Source organism: Sciurus vulgaris (assembly GCF_902686455.1).
Source record: "Sciurus vulgaris genome assembly, chromosome: 3".
NCBI lineage: Eukaryota > Metazoa > Chordata > Mammalia > Rodentia > Sciuridae > Sciurus > Sciurus vulgaris.
Genome location: NC_136463.1, coordinates 53,058,802 through 53,082,655, shown reverse-complemented (window position 1 = coordinate 53,082,655; position 23,854 = coordinate 53,058,802). Strand labels below are relative to the sequence as shown.

Here is a 23,854-nt window from a genome sequence, read left to right as displayed (position 1 = left end):
AGTCAGGTCATCTTGGTCTTTCTTCTGGCATACTGCAACAGCCTAAGGTCTCCCTTTAATCCTGCCTCCACCCTACAGCCAAAGGCCTCTTTCAGATAGTAAAATGCAAATCTGATCATGTCCCGCCCCTGTTACAACCTTCAGTGGCTCCCTATTACTTACATGATAATGGCCAAACTCTCCTTAGTGTGACTCTCAAGGACCTTGTTGGTCTGGTCTCTCCTTAATCTCCAACCTTGCGTTTTTAGCCCCTCACTACGGCCCCTCCCAAAAGTACTGCAGTTTTTAACAATCCAGGCTGTGGGATTTTCTTCCTAATCCAACCCTCCTCCTGGCTGACCCTTGCCATCCTTTTCCATAGGGAAGAGGAAAAGAAGTAAAAGGAGAAAATGTTCAGCGATATCAATGATTAGTGCTAGGGGACAGTGGGAACAGTTCAGATCCAGGATGACATGTTTGTTAGTTTATCATATTTGTTCTGGTTTTTTTTTTTTTTTTTTTGGTCATATTTTGAAGTCACATGATTTGGGGGAGTCTCCAACCACATTTCTAGACCTTTGAAAAAGCCAGTAACTCTGTGTTCTCATCCTATTTGACCTAATAGCTCTGGAGAGAGACAGATTACTGAAAGTGTGTTTAAGTGCCTGGACTCCACTATGCCTGAAACCCTGATGCCGTATCTATCCTTGGACTATTCTACTATGTGACCCAATAAATTCCTAATCTTTTTTACTTGGGGGGGGGGGGGGGGACTGTGTATTGAACCCAAGGGCGCTTTACCACTGAGCTACATCCCCATTTCTTTTTAAGACAGGTCTCACTAAGTTGCTTAGGACCTCACTAAGTTGCTGAGGCTGGCCTCGAACTTGTGATCATCCTGCCTCAGCCTCCTGAGTTGCTGGGATTATAGGCATGTGCCACCACACCCAGCAATTTTTGGTTTTGTTTTTTTTTTCCTAATCTTTTTTGGATTAAGCCTGTTTGAGTAGAATTTGTCTCTTGTAACCTAAGGTGTTCTGGGGCTCTGAAATCCCTGATTATTTTCTGCAAGGTCCCGACTAGGTTCTGTTCTGACCTTTCATTTTGTGGAGGAAGCCATCTGAAAACAAAACAACCCAGAAATGTAAATCATTTACTCATGGTCTGCCTCCCTCCCATAGCGTTTTCTTTTCTGTTCATGTGACTGGAATCACGTTCCATCTTGCATCTCTGTATTGAAGTTCTTGGTCATACGCCTGCCTGTCCCTTGTCCACCCCCACCCCCTGTCCTGTCCCCTCCCACATGACTGTTTGGGAGAGCAGTGCCCAGGTCTTATTCATTATTCTATCCATCTCAGGATAAGGAAAAGAGAATGCTTGGCTCATTAAATAAAGCACGTGGATGAATAAATGAATGAATGAACCCAGGACATGATAAAGGACTGAGGACTCAGCCACTGTAGGCTCAAGACTGAGCAGTGGCCACGCGGTATGGCCACCACGGACAGCCCCCCTGTGCTTATCGGCTTTGGCCTAACTGAATCGGAAATCACAAGCTGATGTGGGCTTCTCGTGGCTGCACTGCATATCTTATCACATGTGGCTGACTCTGCAACTGCTTTGGGTGTGGACACCATGGGGGTGACAGCTGGTGTCTGTAGACAGTCCTAGAGCTGTCCCTTGCAACGAGGATATGAGGTACCTTCATTGTTGAGGTCACACCTCTGGTTGCCAGCCAGGAACAAGAGACAGAATGAGGAAGAGGTAGAGATAAGCAAGTGCAGCACCCCTACACCAGCTAGGTGGGGACACCCCGACTCTTTAACCAACCCCCAGGACTTCTCTTCACTCAGTCTCCTTAGAGTTGGTTTCGTACAGGTTTTCCAGGTTGTGCTGTTACCAGGTTCCTCGACTGTCCCTGTCTCCCGACCACCTCACCCAGGACCAACAAGACCAAGAGCAGGACTCCGCAGTGGCACTGACAGTAAGGGTGCCCTGCATTCATTGCATTAGATTCCAGATTGCTGGCCCACTCATGGAAGCAAAGTCGTCCTGGGTTGATCAATGCCCAAGATGCAGAAGCAGACAGGCTTATCATTATCACCCCACCTCTGCCCCATCCACAGCCTGCTCACCAGCAGGGGGCCCTGCTCTTAATGGCCCCATTGCACACAGCTGCTATGACTTCTCAGGGTCTCCTATCCTACGAAAAGCAATTACTTCTGTTCCATCCTTATTCCTTTTTCCAGGAGAACCCATTCCTTATAGGCAAAACAAAACTAAACAAAAAACCTACAAAAACCCTCTTAGCAATTTTCCTATCCATTTTTTATTTAAAACAGGAGCTTTAAACAAAAATGAAATCCTCTTGCAATTGTGAGCAATGCCACAGTGAAGAAAGACACTGCCTTCTGGCATCGGTGAACTCTGGAGAACCAGTTGGGAGTCAGGTGAGAATTATTTGCTCTGGACAAGGGAAACCCAGGGTCACCTGTACACTTGCCTCTGGCTCTGCCTCCCGTGGGAACTATCTCTGGAACCATTCAGACTCTCATACTGAAATTCTTCATCTCAGTTTCTAAGAAATCCACTCACACGAAACACTAAGAAGCAATGTAAATTTCCCTGAGGATTGCATCTGGAGGATGAAGGGAGTGTATATTGCATAACTCTCAGCAGACTATTCAGAAATCCTCTGGGGATATATCTGTTGTCCAGACACCTCTTTCTCCATGCCTCAGCATCAGATGGCCTGAGATAATGTAGGGGTTTTGTTTCTCCCTTTCTGTCTCCTCCTCAAGTAACTCCGCTCACTAGTTCCTGGTTCTTCCCTCCTACATTTTTTTTTTCCCCACAGACATATCCAGGTCCTCTTTGAAATGCATTCCAAGCACTCCAGTTCCATTCTGTTTGCACCTTCCAGTTATGATACCTAAACTCATTAATGGCCATTCAAATCCCAAATGACCCTCTGGTTGGTAGGACCCAGTCTTAGAAAATGGTGAGAAGTCAATGAACCAGAAAACCGTTACATAAACACATCTTACTTCTTTTAAACAATAGGTACAGTTATGAAGATGGATAAACTAGGGTTTAAAAACTCATATCTTTGGTGGAGGTGAAATTAGAACCCAGCACCACCCAGCCCATCTGCCCCCTAGAAAGACCAGCAGGCTGAGCCAGTTGGAATTCCAAATCGCTCAGCCTCACTCCAAGAAAACCAAGGCAGTGGCACAGTCAAGACCCACCTGCTTCTCAGGCAATCCACTCCAGCCCTCACACCCACCAGCCAGGGAAGCAGGTGGAGGCAGGACAATGTCATAATTTAAACCAGTGTTTTCCAAAGTGTGGCCCCTGGAGCCACAGAATCAGCATCACCAGGGAATCTGTTAGTGACTAGTACTGTCTGCAGTGGCTATGGAAACAGAGAAACAGGACAGTTATTTTTCTATCCTTTACTTCTGGTAGTGTAATTCTGCAAAATGTGTGTGTACAAAATTAAGACAATTTGGGGTGATAGTTTACAGGTAGTAGGTTTACGCTTAATGTCCAACCACTCACCCTTTTGGCCATTCTTGTTTTTTGGGGGGTGCGGGGTGTTGCTGAGAGAAGAGGTCATTTGATTTTAAACACCATTAATGTTCCTTCTAAAAAGTTTTGATGTCTAAAATAATTACTCAAGTAACTCATAAATATGTTTATTGCCAAAATACTCAAACATTACAGGAGTATTCACAATAGAAAAGAGAAATTCCTTTCACACACACACACACACACACACACACACACACACACAATTGTGACTAAAAAACTTAAATGAGATGAAGGGGACCTATGTGAATAACAAGATTGCCTTCTTTGTGCTTGGAAAGAAGGGACAGGGCAGCTGGAGACTCACTTTCTCACCCTGACTTGGGCGTCCTCTGGGACTCAGTCTCTCCATCATGTACACTCACGCATGTAACCGCCCTACCCAAAGATGGCCGTGGTACCCTCCCACTAACCTCACTGGTTGGGGGGGGGTCCTGTGGAATTTATTCTAGTCTCTAGGATATATCTGAGAGGATTCCAAGCCAGGCAAAATTGCCCAGATTTCTATTTTTCCTGTCTACTCACATTAGGAAAATCAATAGGTTCTAGGAATTAAACATATCCCTTTGTAAACTAGAGCATGTTACATTTTTGGAAACTGTATTTTGGTGGTTTACTTAGTGCCTCTCCCATGTAGGGCTTCTTCCCCCGAATCCCACAGTCCCTTTCAGTGGAGAGAGGTGGACACACTCTGGGAACTGTTTCCTGTCCCCCTGGACTGTGTTCTGTCCCTGTGGTATCTTCACCTCTCCATCCATACAGGTGGTTCCAGGGGGCATTTTTTTACATGGAGCAATAGAAGTATAAAATAGTTATTTATTTCAGAACTTAATGTGTTCCATAAAATCTGTTGGCACCCCCAATGCTTCCCCCACCAACTAAATTCTTTGGTTTTTACTTATATGTGTTTTGGATTATTTTTTACCTTGTATCCCAAGGACTAAAGAATTTGCATAGGCACATTCTGATGTTAAGTAAAATAGGAAGTCACAGTAGGTGGTAGTGGTCATGGTTTTCTCTGTTACTTTGTCAAAGAATGTATGAAGAGCTGGGGCGTGGTCACACGCCTGTAATTCCCTGCAGGGACCAGAGACTGAGGCAGAAGGATCCCAAGTTCAAAGCCATCCTCAACAACTTAGTGAGGCCCCAGCAACTCATTGAGACCCTCTCTCAAAAGGAAAAATAAAAAGGGCAGGGATGTGGCTCGGTGGTTAAGTGCCCCTGGGTTCAACCCCTGATACCAAAAATAAAACAAAAAGAACCACGTTGAATGACAAACCATTTGACAAGGGGAAAAATGATGTCTGGTGTCATTAGTGTTAATGCGCCCCTCCCTCTGCAGTGTTGACCCCAAACCTTCTTTTCCTTTCGAGTTTGGTGGGGAAGGCGAATCAGCGGCAATCAGGGATCAAGCAGTGGGATCTACTCAGTGATGACCAGATTGGTTGTTTAAATGGTAAGTCACTAGCCTGACCACACCACAGCATGGCCACTTGGGTTCCTGTAGAGATGGGCTCCGTTTCCACCTTTTTACCTCCAAAGGATTGCTTATTGCCTGACTGTATAATCTCAAGAATACCTTTCCAATTCTGAAGTGGGGTAGGGGCCCAGGGGTTGTTGGAAATACTTGCCTCTTGTAGATTCAGCCCTGATACTTTCCTTCCTTCCTCCCTCCCTCCCTCCCTCCTTTCTTTCTTTCTTTCTTTCTTTCTTTCTTTCTTTCTTTCTTTCTTTCTTTCTTTCTTTCTTTCTTCTTTCTTTCTTTCTTTCTCTCTTTTTTTTGGTGCTGGGTATGGAAACCAGGGTCTCACACATGCTAGGCAGGCACTCAACCACTGAGCCACGCCCCGAGCCCAAGCCTTGATGTTCTTCTGACATCCTAAGAAGAACCCACTGTGCGTAAAGTGGATATCAGAGTTAAAACTGTGAAGAGACAAAATAAGGAGAATAGTTTTACCCAAGAAAATGAAATATCACATCTGCATTTTACTATTAAGTGCATCCTTAGGAAACTGAATGTAACAAAAACACAGGACATTTTTGGAAATTGTATGCTCTCTAGCAACTTTGTGTGAATTTTTATACAAGAGCTATTTGATGAATTATATAAAATATTATAAAAATAGAAAAAATAAGGGTCTCCCTTCTCCCCTTTCCCAATTTCTTTCCTCTCCCCACTCAACACTAACCACTGTTCATAACTCAGGGTAATTTACACATGAGCTTGTACCACACAAGTTGTTCAACTTGCTTTGTTTTCTGGGAGATCATTTTATATAAGTACATAAGGAGCAAGCATATTCCTTTATTAAATTTAAATGTACTTTTTTTTTTTTTGGACTAATAATGTGTTCGTGATTCAGAATGACACAGAAAATCAGTCCACTCCCTCTTTGAAAGCAGCCCTTCAGGTTGGTGAGGGAAACCCCTATATGTAACCCTTTCCCTCCCAAGGTTTTAGCAGGTACAACAGTTTCCCAGCTCCTTGGCATCCCTTACTTCCTTGGGGAAGGGGTGAATGGGCACAGAGAACTTGGGGTTGCTGTGAAGGATGTCTGGTCTCCTTTTATGTCCCCATTCTCATGGCATCCTTGAGTGGAAGACCAAGTGGACCCTCCTTCCCTGTCTTCACCCCATCATCTTATGAGTTTTCCCCCACCTCACCCCACAGGTTTCTCTGGAGATGCTAAGTTAGAGAGTAGGCCTGAGAGCTTCCCAGGATGTGAGGGAGGTGCCAGGGGTTTCTTGATGTGTATATAGCACATAATTCCTGTTTCCTTTGGCAAAGATATTCATACCAGGAAGAGCGACAAGCCAAGAAAGCTGGGGCTGGCCAGTGAGAAAACTCAGAGTCCAACCCCTTTTACCCGTGCAAATGGCCTGGTCTGTATGCATAGCTATGCTGTTGTGCATGCTACATGAACACACACACTGCGCACACCCACCACACACCCTAAAAAGACAGGCGCTCCAATTGGGCTCTCCTCCTATCATGCCTCTGGCTGTGTGACTCCCTCCTCCTGGACCTCAGTTTCTTCACCTGAAATCCGATGGGTTGGAAAGCATATTTCCCAAGCCTCCTAGGCGTCTCAGTCCCAAAAGGATCCTGAGTTCTGGCCTTAGAGACTCCGGGCTCCAGTTTTCCCCAGTGAAGGTGATGGGAGGTCCCGTCCCTCTGAGGAGTGGGGGTGGGGGTGGGGTGGGTGCCGCTTTGCTCCAGAGGTCTCAGGGGACCACATTAGGCCGGCTGTCCTGCCTGGAGCTATAATCAGGTTTCCTTCTGGACTTCCTCCCCTCAGTAGTGGCCAGCACAGACTTGCCTGGATCCTGGCCAAGCCACAGCTTCCCTCTCCTCCCCAGCCTCTGGCCGGCCCACTACTCCTGAGGACGGGAGGAGTGTCCCTTCCTTTATGAAACGTCAGAGCTCCTCCTAGAGTCCATTATAATGAAGGACCCTTCTCAGACATCGGTGTGAACTTTGCTTTTCTGGGTCTCAGTTTACCCACCACTCATGTGAGTGGTTGGGGGACCCATGTAGCTCAGTGGTTAAGGACAGGGACTGGAATGAACTGTCTGGGAGTGAATTCCGTCTTCTCCTTTTTACTCTCTGTGATCTTGGGTAAGTTACTCAACTTCTTTGCTACTCAGTTTTGTGAGAAATAGAAAGTCTGGTGGTTCATCTTCAGAATATAGTATTAGGCCTTAATCGGATCGAATTGTAGCCATTTTAATTGTAACCCTCCCCTTTGCCCGTCCTAATTTTAAAATTTACCAATTGCGGAGATTGTACCCGAGTCCTCCAATCAAGGTGAAGGGCAGCGTGTTAGGGATAGACACAGGCTATCAGTCCAGGCCCCTTGCTAGGTTCTGTAGCATGCTCCTCCGGCAGAAGTAAAATTTGCCTTGCCTATCTACTTCCGGGCATGTGTTTGATTTCTTGGGGGCACCTCAGTATTTCTAACAGTTTCCCTACCAGAAAAATGGGTTTAATAGTACTGATTTCTGTAGCAGGGTATTTGGGGGGCATAAGTCCATTAACGTAAGCATGGGAATAAGTCTGGGAAGCATTGCTCATGGCTTAGTTTGCTCTAGTTGGACATTATCTGGTAAGTCCCTGTTACAGTGGTACAGTGACTGAAAGGTTGAGCCTTCCAGCTCTAAATTTCTGGGGATCCCTCAAGGGGTGTACACACGTAGCAGCTATGGCCACAGCTGCTTTTCCCAGGAGACACACTCAGAGGCCAGAGGCCCTGGTCTGAGCCATGACACAAGTGTACCTGCCCGTAGAACAGAGAGAAATAAACTGGCACATTTGGGGACACAGTTAGTCACCTGCTTGCTTTACCCCAGAATGAAGCAGATGGCACCTATTCCAGGGACAGCAACCTCCTTTACCCTTTACCCCAACCTTACAGATAGGATTGGGGAGAAAGAGGGATTCAGAAAGATGGGGAAAGAGGGGAGTCAGTTCTTCCCCAAGTAAGCCCTTTTCTCAGGAGGAGGCCTACCTCCCAGTGCTGGATTGGGTGACAATAGAGGAGGGGAATCTGAACACCAGTACCCACCCCACACACCCACAGCTGCTCCAGCAGGCCGGGTCCAGAGGCATCTCCTGTGTGCAACTGCAGGGGTTGGAAACTTCTCTACAGCCTGACTTTAAGTAGATGGAGGGGGCTGTTGGCTTCCCTGCCTCAGGGGATGGTGGGGGGTACTTTACGTGGGAGCAGGAGGGAGCATCTGAGGATGGTGATGGACCAGTGCCTTCAGACCCCTGCAGGAAGCACCAAGCTGCCTGAGGACAAACAAGTCTAGGAGCCATTGTTTTTGGAGGAGCCTCCTTTTCAGGAAGGCTTCACGGCCCCTGCTTAGCTGGCAAGGTCCTTTGACTTTCTGCTCCCAGGAATCTCCTGGGGCCAGGCAGGTCCCCGGATAATAGTCTAGAAAGCACCATCCCCATTCACATAGCTTCCTCTCATAAACCTACAGTCCCCTAAAAATAGACACTGCATCCCTTCCACAGGTGAGGAAACGAAGCTTGGAGATGTGTGAGGTAGCCAGAGTTGCACAGCAGTGGCAGTTTCTGCTCCTGCCAGGCCTCCCTACCATCAGAGGGCTGGTCTGAGAGAGCACCTGTTGGCCAAGGAAGCAGAGGGAAAGTAAGGCCAGAGGAACCACAGATGTGGAGTGGGGGAGGGGAGAGGGATGACCCTGAGACCCTGCATGCACAGCTTGATTTTGGTCCCCTCAATAAGGCCCACCCAGCCTTTTAGGAAGCAGAAAATTGGCAATGGGTGACATCCCCATGTCCCAAAGTCAGAGCTTAAAGGCTAGAAGATTGTAGCCCTGGGACAGGAATAATTCTACATGGAGCAGTGTCAGGAAGAGTCTTCAAGCTTATTGCCAGCTTCTCCTTAGTCCATGGTGAAGTAGCCATGTGGAGGAGGGTCTAGCTTGGACAAGATGGGGAGACTGAGCCACACAACCCTCCTTCACCTGACAACAGCAGCACTGGGACTCTCGTCACAGACCTCCAGGCCCCCGACCCCTTTCTTTAGTACTCAGTGACTCAGACTGACAAGTGTCATGGACTGGATGAGGCATTCTGGCTCAACTCCCTTTAGTCTGTGACACCTTGGCTCATGGATTGATCATAGATCACAGTGATTATTCAGAATGGTCATCAGACCTACAGGTACCCATCTACAGGTTAGCCAATGATTTATGCTGTAGTCTGGCCTAAGAAGTCTGTCTTCCTAGTGGGGGTGATAATAACCAAAGTAGTGGTTCTCTGCCCTCATCATCCTCCATCAGAATAATCTAGGGAACTTAAACAATGTGGATACCTAGCCTCCATTTTCCAGAAATTCTGAGTAGGTTGGATTGGGAGGCAGACATTGTTTTTTTAGAAATGATTCTTAAATAATCTTAATGTGCAGTCATGTTTGGGAGCCATTAAATCAAGCCAATCATTCTATGTTTTTTTTTTTTTTATCTTGTTATGTGTAATATAATTGCTGACTTAAAGTCTTTGATAATTCCAACATCTGGATCATCTTGATTTTGCCCTTTGTTGATAATCTTTTTCTTTGAAAATGTGCCACATTTGGATATTGAATAATTTTGAATTGCATTCTGGATGTTATGGTTTGGATATGAGGTGTCCCCCAAAAGCTCATGTGTGAGACAATTCAAGAAACTTTAAAGGAGAAATGATTGGATTGTGGGTGCCTTAACCCACTCAGTGTATTAATCTCCCACATGGGATTAACTGAGTGGTAACTGAAGGCCAATAGGGTGTGACTGGAGGAGGTAGGTCATTGGGGGTGTGCCTTTGGGGTATATATTTATTTTATATCTGGCAAATGGAGTCTCTCTCTGCTTTCTGATCATCAAGTGAGCAGCTTCCCTCCACCATATCCTTCTGTCATGATGTTCAGCCTCACCTTGAACCCTGAGGCATGGAGTCAGCCTCCTATGGACTGAGACCTCTGAAACTGTGAGCCCTTAAATAAACTTGTCCTCCTCTACATGTATTCTGGTTGGTCTTTTAGTCACAATAGCAAAGAAGAAGACTAAATACTGGACATAGTGAATACTATGTCCTGAAGAATCTGGATTCTGTTATATTCCTGTGAAGAATGTTTATATTTTTGTTTTAGCAGGCTGTTACCTTTGTTAGACCCAAATTACAAATTCTGTCCCATTGTCCACTGGCAGTTCAAATCTCAGATCAGTTCATTTAGTCTTAACTGCAAGATGCTTTGAGTCTGAACCAAAATATGTACGTATGGTCCAGCAGTCAGATAAAGACTTGGGCAGGGTTGACACACAGAATTAGGGGTTCCATTCCGCTAGTTCTGTCAACTACAGGATCCTGCTCTGCCCCCTTTGCTGCCTCACTTTCCAGTGGTCTTAGCTGACCCAGATTTCATCTCTTATTCCCTAGGCCAGAAAGATGGGGAACTTTCTATAGGAAATTTTGCTGCTTGTATTCTACCATGACTTGAAATGAATGTTTATTTTGCAGCCATTGGGTGAAGTGTTCTCAAATGGGTCAATAGTGTTTTCTCTATGTCCTTGTTAATTTTCTGTCTAGTTGTTCTACCAATTATTGTGAGTGGGGTTTTGAAATCTCTAATTGCTTTTGTTAAAGTAGACTTTTTTCCCCTCCATTTTTGTTCTTTTTTGCTTCATGTATTTTAGAGCTTTATTGTTGTGTGTGTACATGCCTGAATATTAATTATGTTCTTGACTTATTCATCCTAATATCATTTGAAATGCCCCTCTTTGTCTCTGGTAATATTTCTTGTCTTAAAAGTTTATTTTATTTGATAGTAAAATAGCCAATCTAGCTTTCATTATTACTGTTAGCATGGCATGTTTTCCATCCTTTTACTTTTCAATCTTATGCCTGTGACTCTAAAGTATGTCTTTTGTATACAGCATATAGTTGGGTTTTGATTTTGTATCCAGTCTGAGCATCTCTGCTTATGAAGTGTTTCATTCATTCACATTTAATGCAATTAGTATATGGCCAGATTTGCATTTGTTATTTTGCTATTTTTTTATTTGTCTCTATCTCATATCTTTTCTGTCATTCTGTTCTTTTACTGCCTTATTTTTATTATTAATATTTTAGTGTATCATTTTATTCCTTTATTGATTTTAAATTCACACTCATAATTTTGTCTTGCTTTTTAAATATGTTTTAGTTGTATATGGACACAATGCCTTTATTTATTTTGATGTGGTGCTGAGGATCAAACTCAGGCCTCACACATGCTAGGCAAGTGCTCTACCATTGACCTACGGCCCCAGTCCATTGCCTTGTTTTTTATAGAAATGTTGTTTCAACCTTCTCACTCCATCATACCCAGAAGATCATTTATTTTTTATTAGTGAATGATTCTTATTTACCTGGAATAAATCTTATTTAGTTTTGATATATTTATTTTATTCATATATAATTATTTGATATGCCAACTTGTTTTCCACATTTTTTATATAGTTGTACACAATGATGGGATTGTCATACACAATGATGGAATTTGTTGTTACATATTCATAAATGCATACACTATGACAATATAACAATATAATTTGGCCAATATCACTCCCAACCAATATGCTACCTTTTAATTAAGGACTTTTGAATCTAAGTTTATGAGGGAACTTTATCAATAAACCTAGAAGCACACTTACCACATTTGAATATGAAGGTAATGCTGACCTCAAAAAAGAGCTGGAAATTATCCCATCATTTTCTATTCTCTGAAAGATGTTATACGAGATAGGAGTTGTTTTATCCCTAAGTGTTTGGAAGAATTCACTGGTGAATACACTTGACCTATGGTTATCTTTGTGAGTTTTTTAACTTAAAAAAATAATGGTTTGTGTTGGCAAGGATGTGCGGGAAAAGGTACACTCATAAATTGCTTAGTGGGACTACAAATTGGCACAACTATGGAAAGCAGTAAGGAGATTCCTCAGAAAACTTGGAATGGAACTACCATTTGACCCAGTTATCCCACTCTTTGATTTATACCCAGAGGACTTAAAATCTGCATACTACAATGATGCAGCCACATCAATGTTTATGGCAGCTTAATTCACAATAGCTAAACTATGAAACCAATATAGGTGCCCTTCAACAGATGAATGGATAAAGAAAATGTGGTACATACACACAATGGACTATTACTCAGCCTTAAAGAAGAATGGAATTATAGCATTTTCAGGTAAATGAATGGAGCTGGAGAATATCATGTTAAGTGAAATAAGCCAAAGCAAAAAAAAAAAAGGCCAAATGTTTTCTCTGAGAAGCGAATGCTAACCCATAATTGGGGATGGGCGGGTAGGGAAGAATGAAGGAACCTTGTATTGTGCAGAGGGGAGTGAGGGGAGGGGAGGGAAGGGAGGTGAGAATTGGAAGGATGGTGGAATGAGATGGACATTATTACCCTATATACATGTATGATTACACTACCAGTGTGACTGTCCTATGTACAGCCAGAGGAAGGAGAAATTGTGCTCCATTTGTGTACAATGTGTCAAAATGCATTCTACTGTCATTTATAATTAATTAGAACAAATACTTTTTGAAAAAAGAAGGGTGGGTGCAGTGATCTCATGAAAATCAAAGAGAGATCAATAGAGGAAAGGGACCAAATGAGGGAGGAGGGGAGAGAGGGGGAAAGTACTGGGAGGTGATATTGGCATGTATGAATATGTAACAACAAATCCCATCATCATGTACAACTATAAGGCACCAATAAATTTTAAAAATTGTAAAAAAAAAAAAAAAAAAAAAAAAGCCTCGACTTCTGGTTTCCTGTCCTGCTTATGATAGGTGGATAGTCAGCCATGAGCAGGTGCATACAGGAGGACAACAAAGGACAGTAACTTACAGGGAGGACATCAGACATACACATCAGAGAGCTCATAAGTCACAGGACTGACGGGATAACAAAAAAACTTTATCAAAACAGACAAGCATCCAGAAAATGGGAACTGGTATGTCAAACTTCCCCCAACCAGAGTTACTTACAACACTTAAGGAAACCATCACTTCCAGATCATGTTGCAACTATCTCTTGTGACCAGGTCATCCTGACCCACCCCTTATGACTGTTGTGGGGTGCAGCTTAAGAATAGACCAATCACCACTGAGAAGTCCAAATTTGAGAGTCTATATTGAGCTGGCCAACTGACTGTCTCACACAATGCCCCAAAAATGGCTATTGAGAGAACAGTCCCAAGCATAGGGTTGCAGGGGTTCTGATACCAAAAATCACATCAACCATAAGTGTCTGTTGTTATGATTTAAAATTACAAACTACGTGAAATCATAAGCAGAGGGGGAACTGGGTCAAAACAACCCTTATCTAGGTACAAATTAAAGAATGGTTACTAACATCCACACAATCATTGCTGACATCACTGTTCACATGGTGCATTGTTTAGGAGAACTAGGAATCAAAAGAGAACAATTTTTCATCACATAATAACTGTCATTTTGTATTGCTAAACATGTCATGCTAAGTAACTGATAATGGGTACAGAGGCGGGGTGTTCCCATGGGAGAAGCATTTCCTACATAACATGGAATCTCAAAGCAAAATGGGTGGGCTGTTGTAGCGGGAGGGGTGGGGGTCCCCAAGAGTTAAGTAGCTGCCCTCCACTGTGCGGATACAGCCGCCAGCTTTTTTCTTTTCCTTCCTTCCTAACCGCTCGCTGGAAGAGTGCGAAGATGTCCAAGCGGCACCGGTTGGACCTGGGGGAGGATTACCCCTCCGGCAAGAAGCGTGCGGGGACCGATGGGAAAGAACGAGATCGAGATCGAGATCGGGATCGCGAAGATAGGTCCAAAGATCGAAACCGAGAACGTGATAGAGGCGATAGAGAACGAGAGAGGGAGAAAGAAAAGGAGAAGGAATTGCGAGCTTCAACCAATGCTATGCTTATCAGTGCTGGATTACCACCTCTGAAAGCTTCCCATTCAGCTCATTCAACCCACTCAGCTCATTCAACACATTCGACACATTCTGCTCATTCAACACACACTGGACATGCAGGACACACATCACTTCCACAGTGCATTAATCCATTCACCAATTTACCCCATACACCTCGATACTATGATATTCTAAAGAAACGACTTCAGCTCCCTGTTTGGGAATACAAGGATAGGTTTACAGATATTCTGGTTAGACACCAGTCATTTGTGCTAGTTGGTGAGACTGGGTCTGGTAAAACAACACAGATTCCACAGTGGTGTGTGGAGTATATGAGATCATTACCAGGACCCAAGAGAGGAGTTGCCTGTACACAACCCAGGAGAGTGGCTGCAATGAGCGTGGCTCAGAGGGTTGCTGATGAAATGGATGTGATGTTGGGCCAGGAAGTTGGTTACTCCATTCGATTTGAAGACTGCAGTAGTGCAAAAACCATCCTTAAGTATATGACTGATGGGATGTTACTTCGTGAAGCCATGAACGATCCCCTTCTGGAGCGTTACGGTGTGATAATTCTTGATGAGGCTCATGAAAGGACACTGGCTACAGATATTCTCATGGGTGTTTTAAAGGAAGTTGTAAGACAAAGATCAGACTTAAAGGTTATAGTTATGAGTGCTACTCTAGATGCGGGGAAAATTCCAGATTTACTTTGATAACTGTCCTCTCTTAACTATTCCTGGCTGCACACATCCTGTTGAGATCTTTTATACTCCAGAACCAGAGAGAGATTATCTCGAAGCTGCAATTCGAACAGTGATCCAGATACATATGTGTGAAGAGGAGGAGGGAGATCTTCTGCTTTTCTTAACTGGTCAAGAGGAAATTGATGAAGCCTGTAAAAGAATAAAGCGTGAGGTTGATGATTTGGGTCCTGAAGTTGGTGACATTAAAATCATTCCACTGTACTCTACGCTTCCACCCCAGCAGCAACAACGCATCTTTGAACCTCCACCTCCAAAAAAACAGAATGGAGCAATTGGAAGAAAGGTAGTTGTGTCAACTAACATTGCGGAAACATCATTGACAATAGATGGTGTGGTGTCTGTGATTGATCCTGGATTTGCAAAACAGAAGGTATATAATCCTCGAATCAGAGTTGAATCCCTTTTGGTGACAGCTATTAGTAAAGCTTCAGTTCAACAAAGGGCTGGTCGAGCTGGACGTACCAGACCTGGGAAATGCTTCAGACTTTACACAGAAAAAGCTTATAAAACAGAAATGCAGGATAACACCTATCCTGAAATTTTGCGTTCCAATTTAGGATCAGTTGTGTTACAATTGAAGAAACTTGGTATTGATGATTTGGTGCATTTTGATTTTATGGATCCACCAGCTCCTGAAACTCTGATGAGAGCCCTAGAACTTTTGAATTATCTGGCTGCTTTAAATGATGATGGAGATCTGACCGAATTGGGATCCATGATGGCAGAGTTCCCTCTAGATCCACAGCTCGCTAAAATGGTTATTGCAAGTTGTGACTACAACTGTTCTAATGAGGTCCTATCTATTACTGCTATGTTGTCAGTCCCACAGTGTTTTGTTCGCCCCACGGAGGCCAAGAAAGCTGCAGATGAGGCCAAGATGAGATTTGCCCACATAGATGGAGATCATCTGACACTGCTGAATGTCTACCACGCTTTTAAACAAAATCATGAGTCGGTTCAGTGGTGTTATGACAACTTCATTAACTACCGGTCCCTGATGTCCGCAGACAATGTACGCCAGCAGCTATCTCGAATTATGGACAGATTTAATTTGCCTTATAGAGGTACTGACTTTACAAGCAGGGACTATTATATTAACATAAGAAAAGCTTTGGTTACTGGGTATTTTATGCAGGTGGCACATTTAGAACGAACAGGGCATTACTTAACTGTGAAAGGTAACCAAGTGGTTCAGTTGCACCCCTCTACTGTTCTCGACCACAAGCCTGAATGGGTGCTTCATAATGAGTTTATTCTAACAATGAAGAATTACATCCGGACATGTACAGATATCAAGCCAGAATGGTTGGTGAAAATTGCCCCTCAATATTATGACATGAGCAATTTCCCACAGTGTGAAGCAAAGAGACAGTTGGACCACATTATTGCCAAACTTCAATCCAAGGAATATTCACAGTACTGAATTCCATGCTTAGAACTGAAGTTATTCAGAGGACAGCTTTAAAAGATGAATGAACTCAAAAGTTCAAGTTGTGCTCTTCACGTTGGTTCAATAATGGCCTTTATTTGAAAGCTTTTTAATTTTTCTTTACAGTAAATATTCCATTCTGATTTCATAAATTAAACATTTATGCCTCCCCTTTGTGTTGACACTGTAGCTCATACTGGAAAAGTCGATCAATGTTTTGCAGTTTATTGAAAGTAGTTCTATATATAACAATGTTATAAGCATTTCTTTAGAAATGGTTGAAAATGCTTCTAAAATGTGATTATCGACCATGGTATGCATGATCGTTGTAATTGTTGACATTTCTTTTAGAAGTTGTGAAATGTTACAACTTGTGCTTATGTAGACACAATCTTCTGTCTCAGTACAGAGGCACTGACTTCAATAAAGTCTATTTATACTAAAAAAAAAAAAAAAAAAAAAAAGCAAAATGGAGTCTGTTAAGTTATTGCCCTTATAGCCTGGCCTGAAACATTTCCATGGAGCCAAATCTATCAGCCCATCACAATGATCAGGTCATCACTGAAATCGTGTCATAACCACCACTTGTGACCAGGTCATCCTGACCCTCATGAAAAAATTTGCCGAGGGCTAAACCAAGGGTAATAGAACACTTAAGGGGGCATGAGAAACTAAGGCAAGAACAGAAGTACTCAAACCTAAACTTAAAAAGGGACTTAAAAACCCAGACTCTGTAAGAGCCATTCTCTCCAGAGGTGGCCCACCGAGTGCCTATGCTGTACATCCTCATCCTCACTTTCTCTAAAAAACTCCTGCCTGTTAGTCTTTGCAGTTTGCTTGAAATCCTTCCTGTGGGATCTCAGAATTGGTGGATACAGACCCCTGGGGTCACTTCAGTTCAGCTCAGTGGGAACAGCTTTACAACACTTGTACGGAGCTTGGTTGTGTTATTCCCATTTTAACATCATGAAAAAAGGCTGAACAACTGAAAGTCCACAACTCTTCTTAAATTCAACAGAAAACTGAGGTCATAGGACAATTAGTTTAAGCTTTCTTACCCTGGCCCTGGTTTCCCTGTGGACGTTTCCCTTCTCGGCCTTCCACTCTAGTAAGTTTTGATTCTTTGTATGTATCTAGTTTTTGAAGCAAAAGTTTGTCCTGTGTTTAAGCTTTGTGAAGGCTGAATTGCGAGAAGCTCTGTATAGACCATCTGGAGAGTTAAAGACTACAGGGGGACCTAGTCATCAAGGATCCCACACTTTTGTGAGTTTTACCTCTAGGATCCCTACCAGGTTCTCATGGTGAAGAACAGCAATATTCCCTCACGATTCCAGCATAAGGAAGGGGAAGCACCATTCTGAAATATGCCAAGAGCATTCTCTACCTCTTCACAAAGGCTGCCCTTGTGAGAAACTTCTACCAGAGCTTAACTGACCTGGGGAAAGGGAAATATTCAAATCCAGTCCACTCTAGCCTTCCTGTGGGGCAATATCAACACTACCTTCCCTAACCAACCTGTTTGGCCTAAGGGGTGTAAACAGAAGCACCAGAGGCATGGACCCACTAAAGACGGAAACCTAATCACAGGACTATAGAACACTTCATTCACACTTATCGCCACATAAGTAGGGCTCTTGTACAACAGGACCAATGAAACAAAGGATACCAGAGGAAATTTTAGCCTCTGACACCTACAGACACAGCAAACAGTAAACACAGCCTAACTCCTAGACAGAGTGACATAAAATCTGATGCCAAAGATCTATTTACTTCAGTTCCTTTTAACCAGTACACCATGTTGACTTTCACCAAAAATTACAAGGCATACTCAAAGACAAAAAAGCAAAACAAAACAAAACAAAAATGTTTGAAGAGGCAAAACAAACATCAGAACCAGACTCAGAAATGGCAGGGTTGTTAGGTCAGAACTTGAGCAGCTATATGAGAGAGAACAAAACGACTAAGGTAGCAGGCAGCACATCAAAGAGCAACCAATCAACAGGGACAGATAAACTCCACTGACCCTTATGCCCACCTATCACTCAGCAGGACCCCCGCGCCTATTCTAGCCTATAAAGACCCTGGGCAGCTGGGGCCACATGCGATTTTCTCTTCATCCTGACCTGTACCCCAGAGAGCCAAATTCCAATAAAGCTTGCTTCAGCCCTTTCTGTTCGCTTTTGTTTGACCACTAGCCCTTGCCCTCAAGCTTACAAGCATTCTTGGCATTATCAGACTGGGAACTCAAAACAACTAAATTAATATGCTAAGGGATTTAATGGAAAAGTGGACAACATGCAAAAACACATGCGATCATATAAGCAGAGCTTTGGAAACTCCAAGAAAGAATCAACAGGAAATGCTAGCAATCAAATACATGGTAACAGAGATGAAGAATGCTTTTGAAGGGCTAATCAGTCTGTATATTACCAAGTAAAGAACCAGTGATCTTGAAGAAATATCAGTAGGAACTTCCCAAACTGCAATGCAAAAAGAAAAACAGAATGAAACAGAACTGAGACAGTCTGCTTGCCCTCTGCCCCCCACAAAAAGGGCAAATGCAATCCCCAGAGCTTAACTCATAGCCTGTCCACCATTAAAATTATATTAAGAGCTTTTATTCTACTTTCCAACCCTTAACTCATAGCCTGTTACCCATGAAAAAGTATGACCTAGTTTCTTGACTATGACCTCACTCTCTCCAACAATCTTATCAACCTCAAAAACCAGGTGCATCTCTAACATCAGGATGCCTTTGCCTTAACATCATCACTGAGGATAAACTAGAAAGACAATGAACTGCCACAAAAAGCTAAAGAGGAACTTCCCAGGCCCTAAACCTGTTCCTCGCATGATTTGTGTTTTCTTCTGCTCCTGCTCCCACTTATGGGTTCTCTTAGCAGCTGCAGCGATTCACTCTCATCACAGGACAAAGATGCTTATACAGATGTGGCATCCATAGGAGAGATGTAACACTTGGTTCCAGATCCACTAACTGACGGCTCCTCACTCAGTGTGGAAGTGTTCACACTCAACCAAACAAAAACACCTTTGAATTGTACCTAAAGACAGTTAAAATTCCCCAACTCTAGCCCACCCCTACACCCTATCACATGAATAAAACTAGGTCCTTTTGTTGTTCAGGGAGCCACCCTGATCTCTGTATCTCTACCCTCTCCTTGAAGTAAGCTTTCCCATTTAAAGTTCTGTCTGCATGTTCCTATCTCTTGGCCTGGTTTTCATTTCCATTATCACCAGGCAGAAGGTTCCCAGCTCCTGCATCAGAAGGTCCAAGAGCTGTGAGGTACTTACAAAAAGTATTTATATACCCATAATGGGAATGTTAGGAGAAGGAAGAGAAGAAATATTTGAAATGACAATACCTAAGAATTCCCCCAAATTAATGACAGACACCAAGCCATAGAACCAGAAAGCTTGGAGAATATCAAGTAGAATAAAGAACAGAACAAAACAAAAACAAAACAAAACAAAAAGCAATAGCTGGGTAATGGTGATGTTTTCCTAAAGTCCCAAATACTGGGAAAGCTGAGAGGCAGGAGGAGCCTTTGAGCCCAGGAGTCCAAAGCCAGCCTGGGCAACAGTGAGAATTCATTTCATGGAAAATAATAATAATAATAATAATAATAATAATAATACGCACATACATACATAACTAGGCATACCATATTCTAACTGCAGAAAACTAAAGATAAAGGGAAAAACCTGAAAGAAAGCAGAGGGGAAAAGAATACCTTATTTATAGAGAAGAAAGAATAAGAATTACTTAGAATTTTCATTTCTTCTGTCAGATTGGAAAATTGTATTTTGGTTCCTTTCTCCATTTTATATAAATTGTCAAATTTAATTGTGTAGTTTTTGTTAAATTCTCTCTCTTTTTTTCCCCAGTGCTGGGCCTTGATCATGCTCGGCATGTTTTTCTGAGCTACAAGATACTCCGAATCTTTTCTTTTCATCTTTTTAATGTCTGTAAGAGCCTTAGAGATGTCCTTTTTAAAAATTCATCATATATCATATTGGTAATCTTTTCTTTTTCTCTCTCATCAGTCTTTCTGGGGTATTATCAATTAACAAGCTAATTTCCTAATTCAATTATTTCTGCTCTTACACTTCTAATTTCTTTAATATTGATCCACTTTTCTTTTCCTAACTTTCTGAGATGTAAATAATTGATTTTTTAGTCTTTACCATTTTATAAGATATACTTTTACGACAATAAATTTCCTCCTAGGCATTGCTTGAGCATTTCATTAACTTCAATATCATATCTTCATTATCAACCTGTTCAAAATACTTTCTAGTTTCCATTTTTCTTGTTTGACCCATAAATTTAGAAATGTAGTACTAAGGTAGTTGGGATTGTCTTGTAATACTTTTATTATTGATAGTTTAATTTCATTGTAGTCAGAATATAATCTGTTTGATTTTAATCATTTGAAATTTGACATTCTTATACTTGAAAACAATGTGGCTTCTGTTGTTGGGCACAGAGCTCTATCTATTTTAATGGGTCAAATTTGTTATGTTGTCCAGATCTACTAATATTTTTTGTCTATTTGTTTTATCAGTTATTGAAAAGGATAAAGTTCTTCACAAAGGTTGTAAAGATTTTTAATATAGTCAATTTTTGCCTTATATAGTTTAAAGTTATTTTATTGGGTGTATATAAATTTGGAATTCTGATATCATTTTGTTGAACAGACTTCTTGATCTTTCTTTTTTGTATCAGGGATTGAACCTGGGGTACTTAACCACTGAGTCCCAGCCCCAGTCCATTTTTTAGAGACAGGATATTGCTAAGTTGCTCAGGACCTCACTAAGTTGCTAAGGCTGGCTTTGAACTTGTGGCTCCTCCTGCCTCAGCCTCCTGAGCTGCTCAGATTATAGGCATGTGCCACCATGCCAGCTGACTTTTTTTTTTTTTTTTTTTTGGGGGGTGTTCTGGGGATCGAACCCAGGGCCTTGTGCTTGCAAGGCAAACACTCTACTGACTGAGCTATCTCCCCAGCCAGCTGACTTCTTGATCTTTATGCGGTACACATCTTTACCATTTTTAGTGCCTCTTGCCTTAGGTCTTTGTCTGACATTAGAGTAACCATACTAGCTTTACTGGTCAGGATTGCAAGGCATTATCCTGTCTGTCCTTTTGCTTTCAACCTTTCTGTGATCTTATATTTAAAGGGTATCTCTTGAGAGAAATAAATAATTTAAAAAGCAATTTAAAGACATTTGTGGGTGTAGAATTCTAGGTTGGCAATTGTTTTCAGCACTTTAAATAGATATAATTTCATTGTCTTCTGGCTTCCATTGTTTCTGTTGAGAAAGGAACCCTTAGGTTAATTGTTGATACTTTATTCCTCTCTGGAAATCTTTAATATTTTCTCATTACTTTTTTCCCATTAGTTTGACAATGAGGAGCCTATGTGTGTCTGTGTTTCAAAAACTGAACTCTAGACTTTATTGGGATTTCACCATTTTCCAATTAATATCCTTTTTCTCAAGATCCAATCCAGGGTTCAATACTGCATTTGTTTTCAGGTTTACATAGTCTCTGTGGATTTATTATTTTCTCAGTCTTTATTTTTCCATGACGCTGACAGTCTAGAGAAATATTGGCTACATCATCTCAACAAATATCCCACCATCAAGGTCTGTCTGCTGTTTTTCTCTGTGGTTTCGAAAAGAATATCAGAGTGAAGTGCCCTTCTCATGGATTTTGTTTTGTCTTGTGTGAGATTTAGTGAGCTGATTGAATCTGTGGGTTGATAAACTTCATCAATTTTGGTCTCTTGAATACTGGCAAAGAGATGTTGCTCCGATTCCAGGCCCCAGACTTTGGAGCATCACATGTCTCTGCCTGCCCCTCTTGATCTAGCATGCTGATCCAAGGTGCCCGAGAGCCACAGAGCAGATCTGTACCCCAACTGCAGCTTGGAATCAAGTAATCCTAACTCAAATAGATTCATGGACAAGAATAAATGCTCACAGTTGTAATCCACTGAATTTGAGGTGTGCTTCATTATTGTAATAGCCAACTGATGCAGACCAGAAGCTTCTCACAGATCCTTCTCCCTCCATTCCAAGGAGTTGATCTGGGAACCTGGTGTCTACCTACCCTCCCGAGTCACAAGTATCCTCCATTATCCCAACACTGCCTCTTCTCTCCCTTCCTATGATCCAAGTCTAAAAGCAGACCCAGTCCTGGAGGGCCACTACTGAGATTTCTTCTTCTTTTCAATTAGTTGCATGGTGGGTCCAGGGTCCTGTGTACCATCCATCAACAATGACCACCTTAGGCCCAGTCCCTTTCTGAGACTTGGGGTACAGGGAGCAGGTGGATATATGGGCTTTGTTATGGTTTGGACGTGAGGTGTCCCCCAAAAGCTCACATGTGAGACAATGCAGGAAGGTTCAGATGAGAAATGATTGAGTTGTAAGAGTCTTAAACCAATCAGTGAATTAATCCCTGATGGGATTAATTGGTAGGGTGTGGTTGGAGGAGATTGGAATTGGGGTGTGGCTTTGGGGCATATATTTTGTATCTGGAGAGTGGAGTGTCTCTCTCTCTCTCTCTCTCTCTCCCTCCTTCCTGATGATGTGAGCTGCTTCCCTCCGCCACGCTCTCCCACCATGATGTTCTGCCTCACCTCAAGCCCTGAGGAATGAACCGGCCTTCTATGGGCTAAGACCTCTGAAACTGTGAGCACTCAAAAAAACCTTTCCTCCTCTATAATTGTGCTGGTCAGATCACTTAGTCACAGCAGTGAAATAGCTGACTAAAACAGGCTTGTATTTCCCAAGTGAAGTGGCACAGGAACTGTTGAGCTCTTAGGTACAGCGTTTCTGTTTGTTTGTTGTGTGCATTTTGTTTTGTGTGTCAGGGAGTATTATGAGCTTAAATAGAACAGTGCCAGAGAAATTTTAGCACAAAACTATTTTTTTTACAGAATGGAAAATTACAAAAAGATAAAACAATTCTCTAAGAATCTTACTTCTATGCATGAAATGATTTATGTAAACTAGCAGTTAAATGTTATGTAGCAAAATAACAGAAAGTCATTAAATATGAAACAAATAGAGTTTTATTTAACAATAATATTAAACACCCTTCATCAATTCTTGTATGCCATCTTGTTGACCATTTCCTATGTATGAGTCCCATGTCCCCCAGTCAGGCTATAAGCTCACGAGGCCATTCCCTCCATCTTCTACCCCTCTGGGATCTTGCCCACATTTCTAGTGAACTTGTGGGGATGGAAAATTCTGTACACAATGTGTACCAGCCCGTGGAGTGAGATGGGAATGGGGGGCACTGGGATAACCTGATAGAGGAGGGGGTGAAGGGTACAGCACCTGAGCATCCCTCCCTTAAAGCTGACAAAGGCAATTCCTTCTTTGGAAGGTACAACAGATCACTCCTTACTGCCTCCCTGGGTTCTGCCTCATGGTGAAGCAGGATGGAGTGAAGGAGGAACATCACAGAGGCAGTGTGAGTGTGCCAGTGGCCAAGGACAGGGAATCAAGGTTGAGAGGGTAAGGCGCCAATCTTTGCTGAGCACCTACCACAATGAGGCACTGGGCTAGGTGCTTTGTGAACACTTCCCACCCCCCCGCGC

General features: G+C 42.5%; 1 protein-coding gene across 1 annotated transcript; it reads left to right on the top strand.

Moving 5' to 3' along the window:
* The first annotated feature begins 13,699 nt into the window (after nt 1-13,699).
* Nucleotides 13,700-16,642, top strand: LOC306656206 (ATP-dependent RNA helicase DHX15-like). The gene is given in 2 exon segments (XM_079131168.1): nt 13,700-14,716; nt 14,718-16,642. Coding segments are annotated over 2 exon segments (2,394 nt in total). The 5' UTR covers nt 13,700-13,819; the 3' UTR covers nt 16,215-16,642.
* The last annotated feature ends 7,212 nt before the right edge of the window (nt 16,643-23,854 follow it).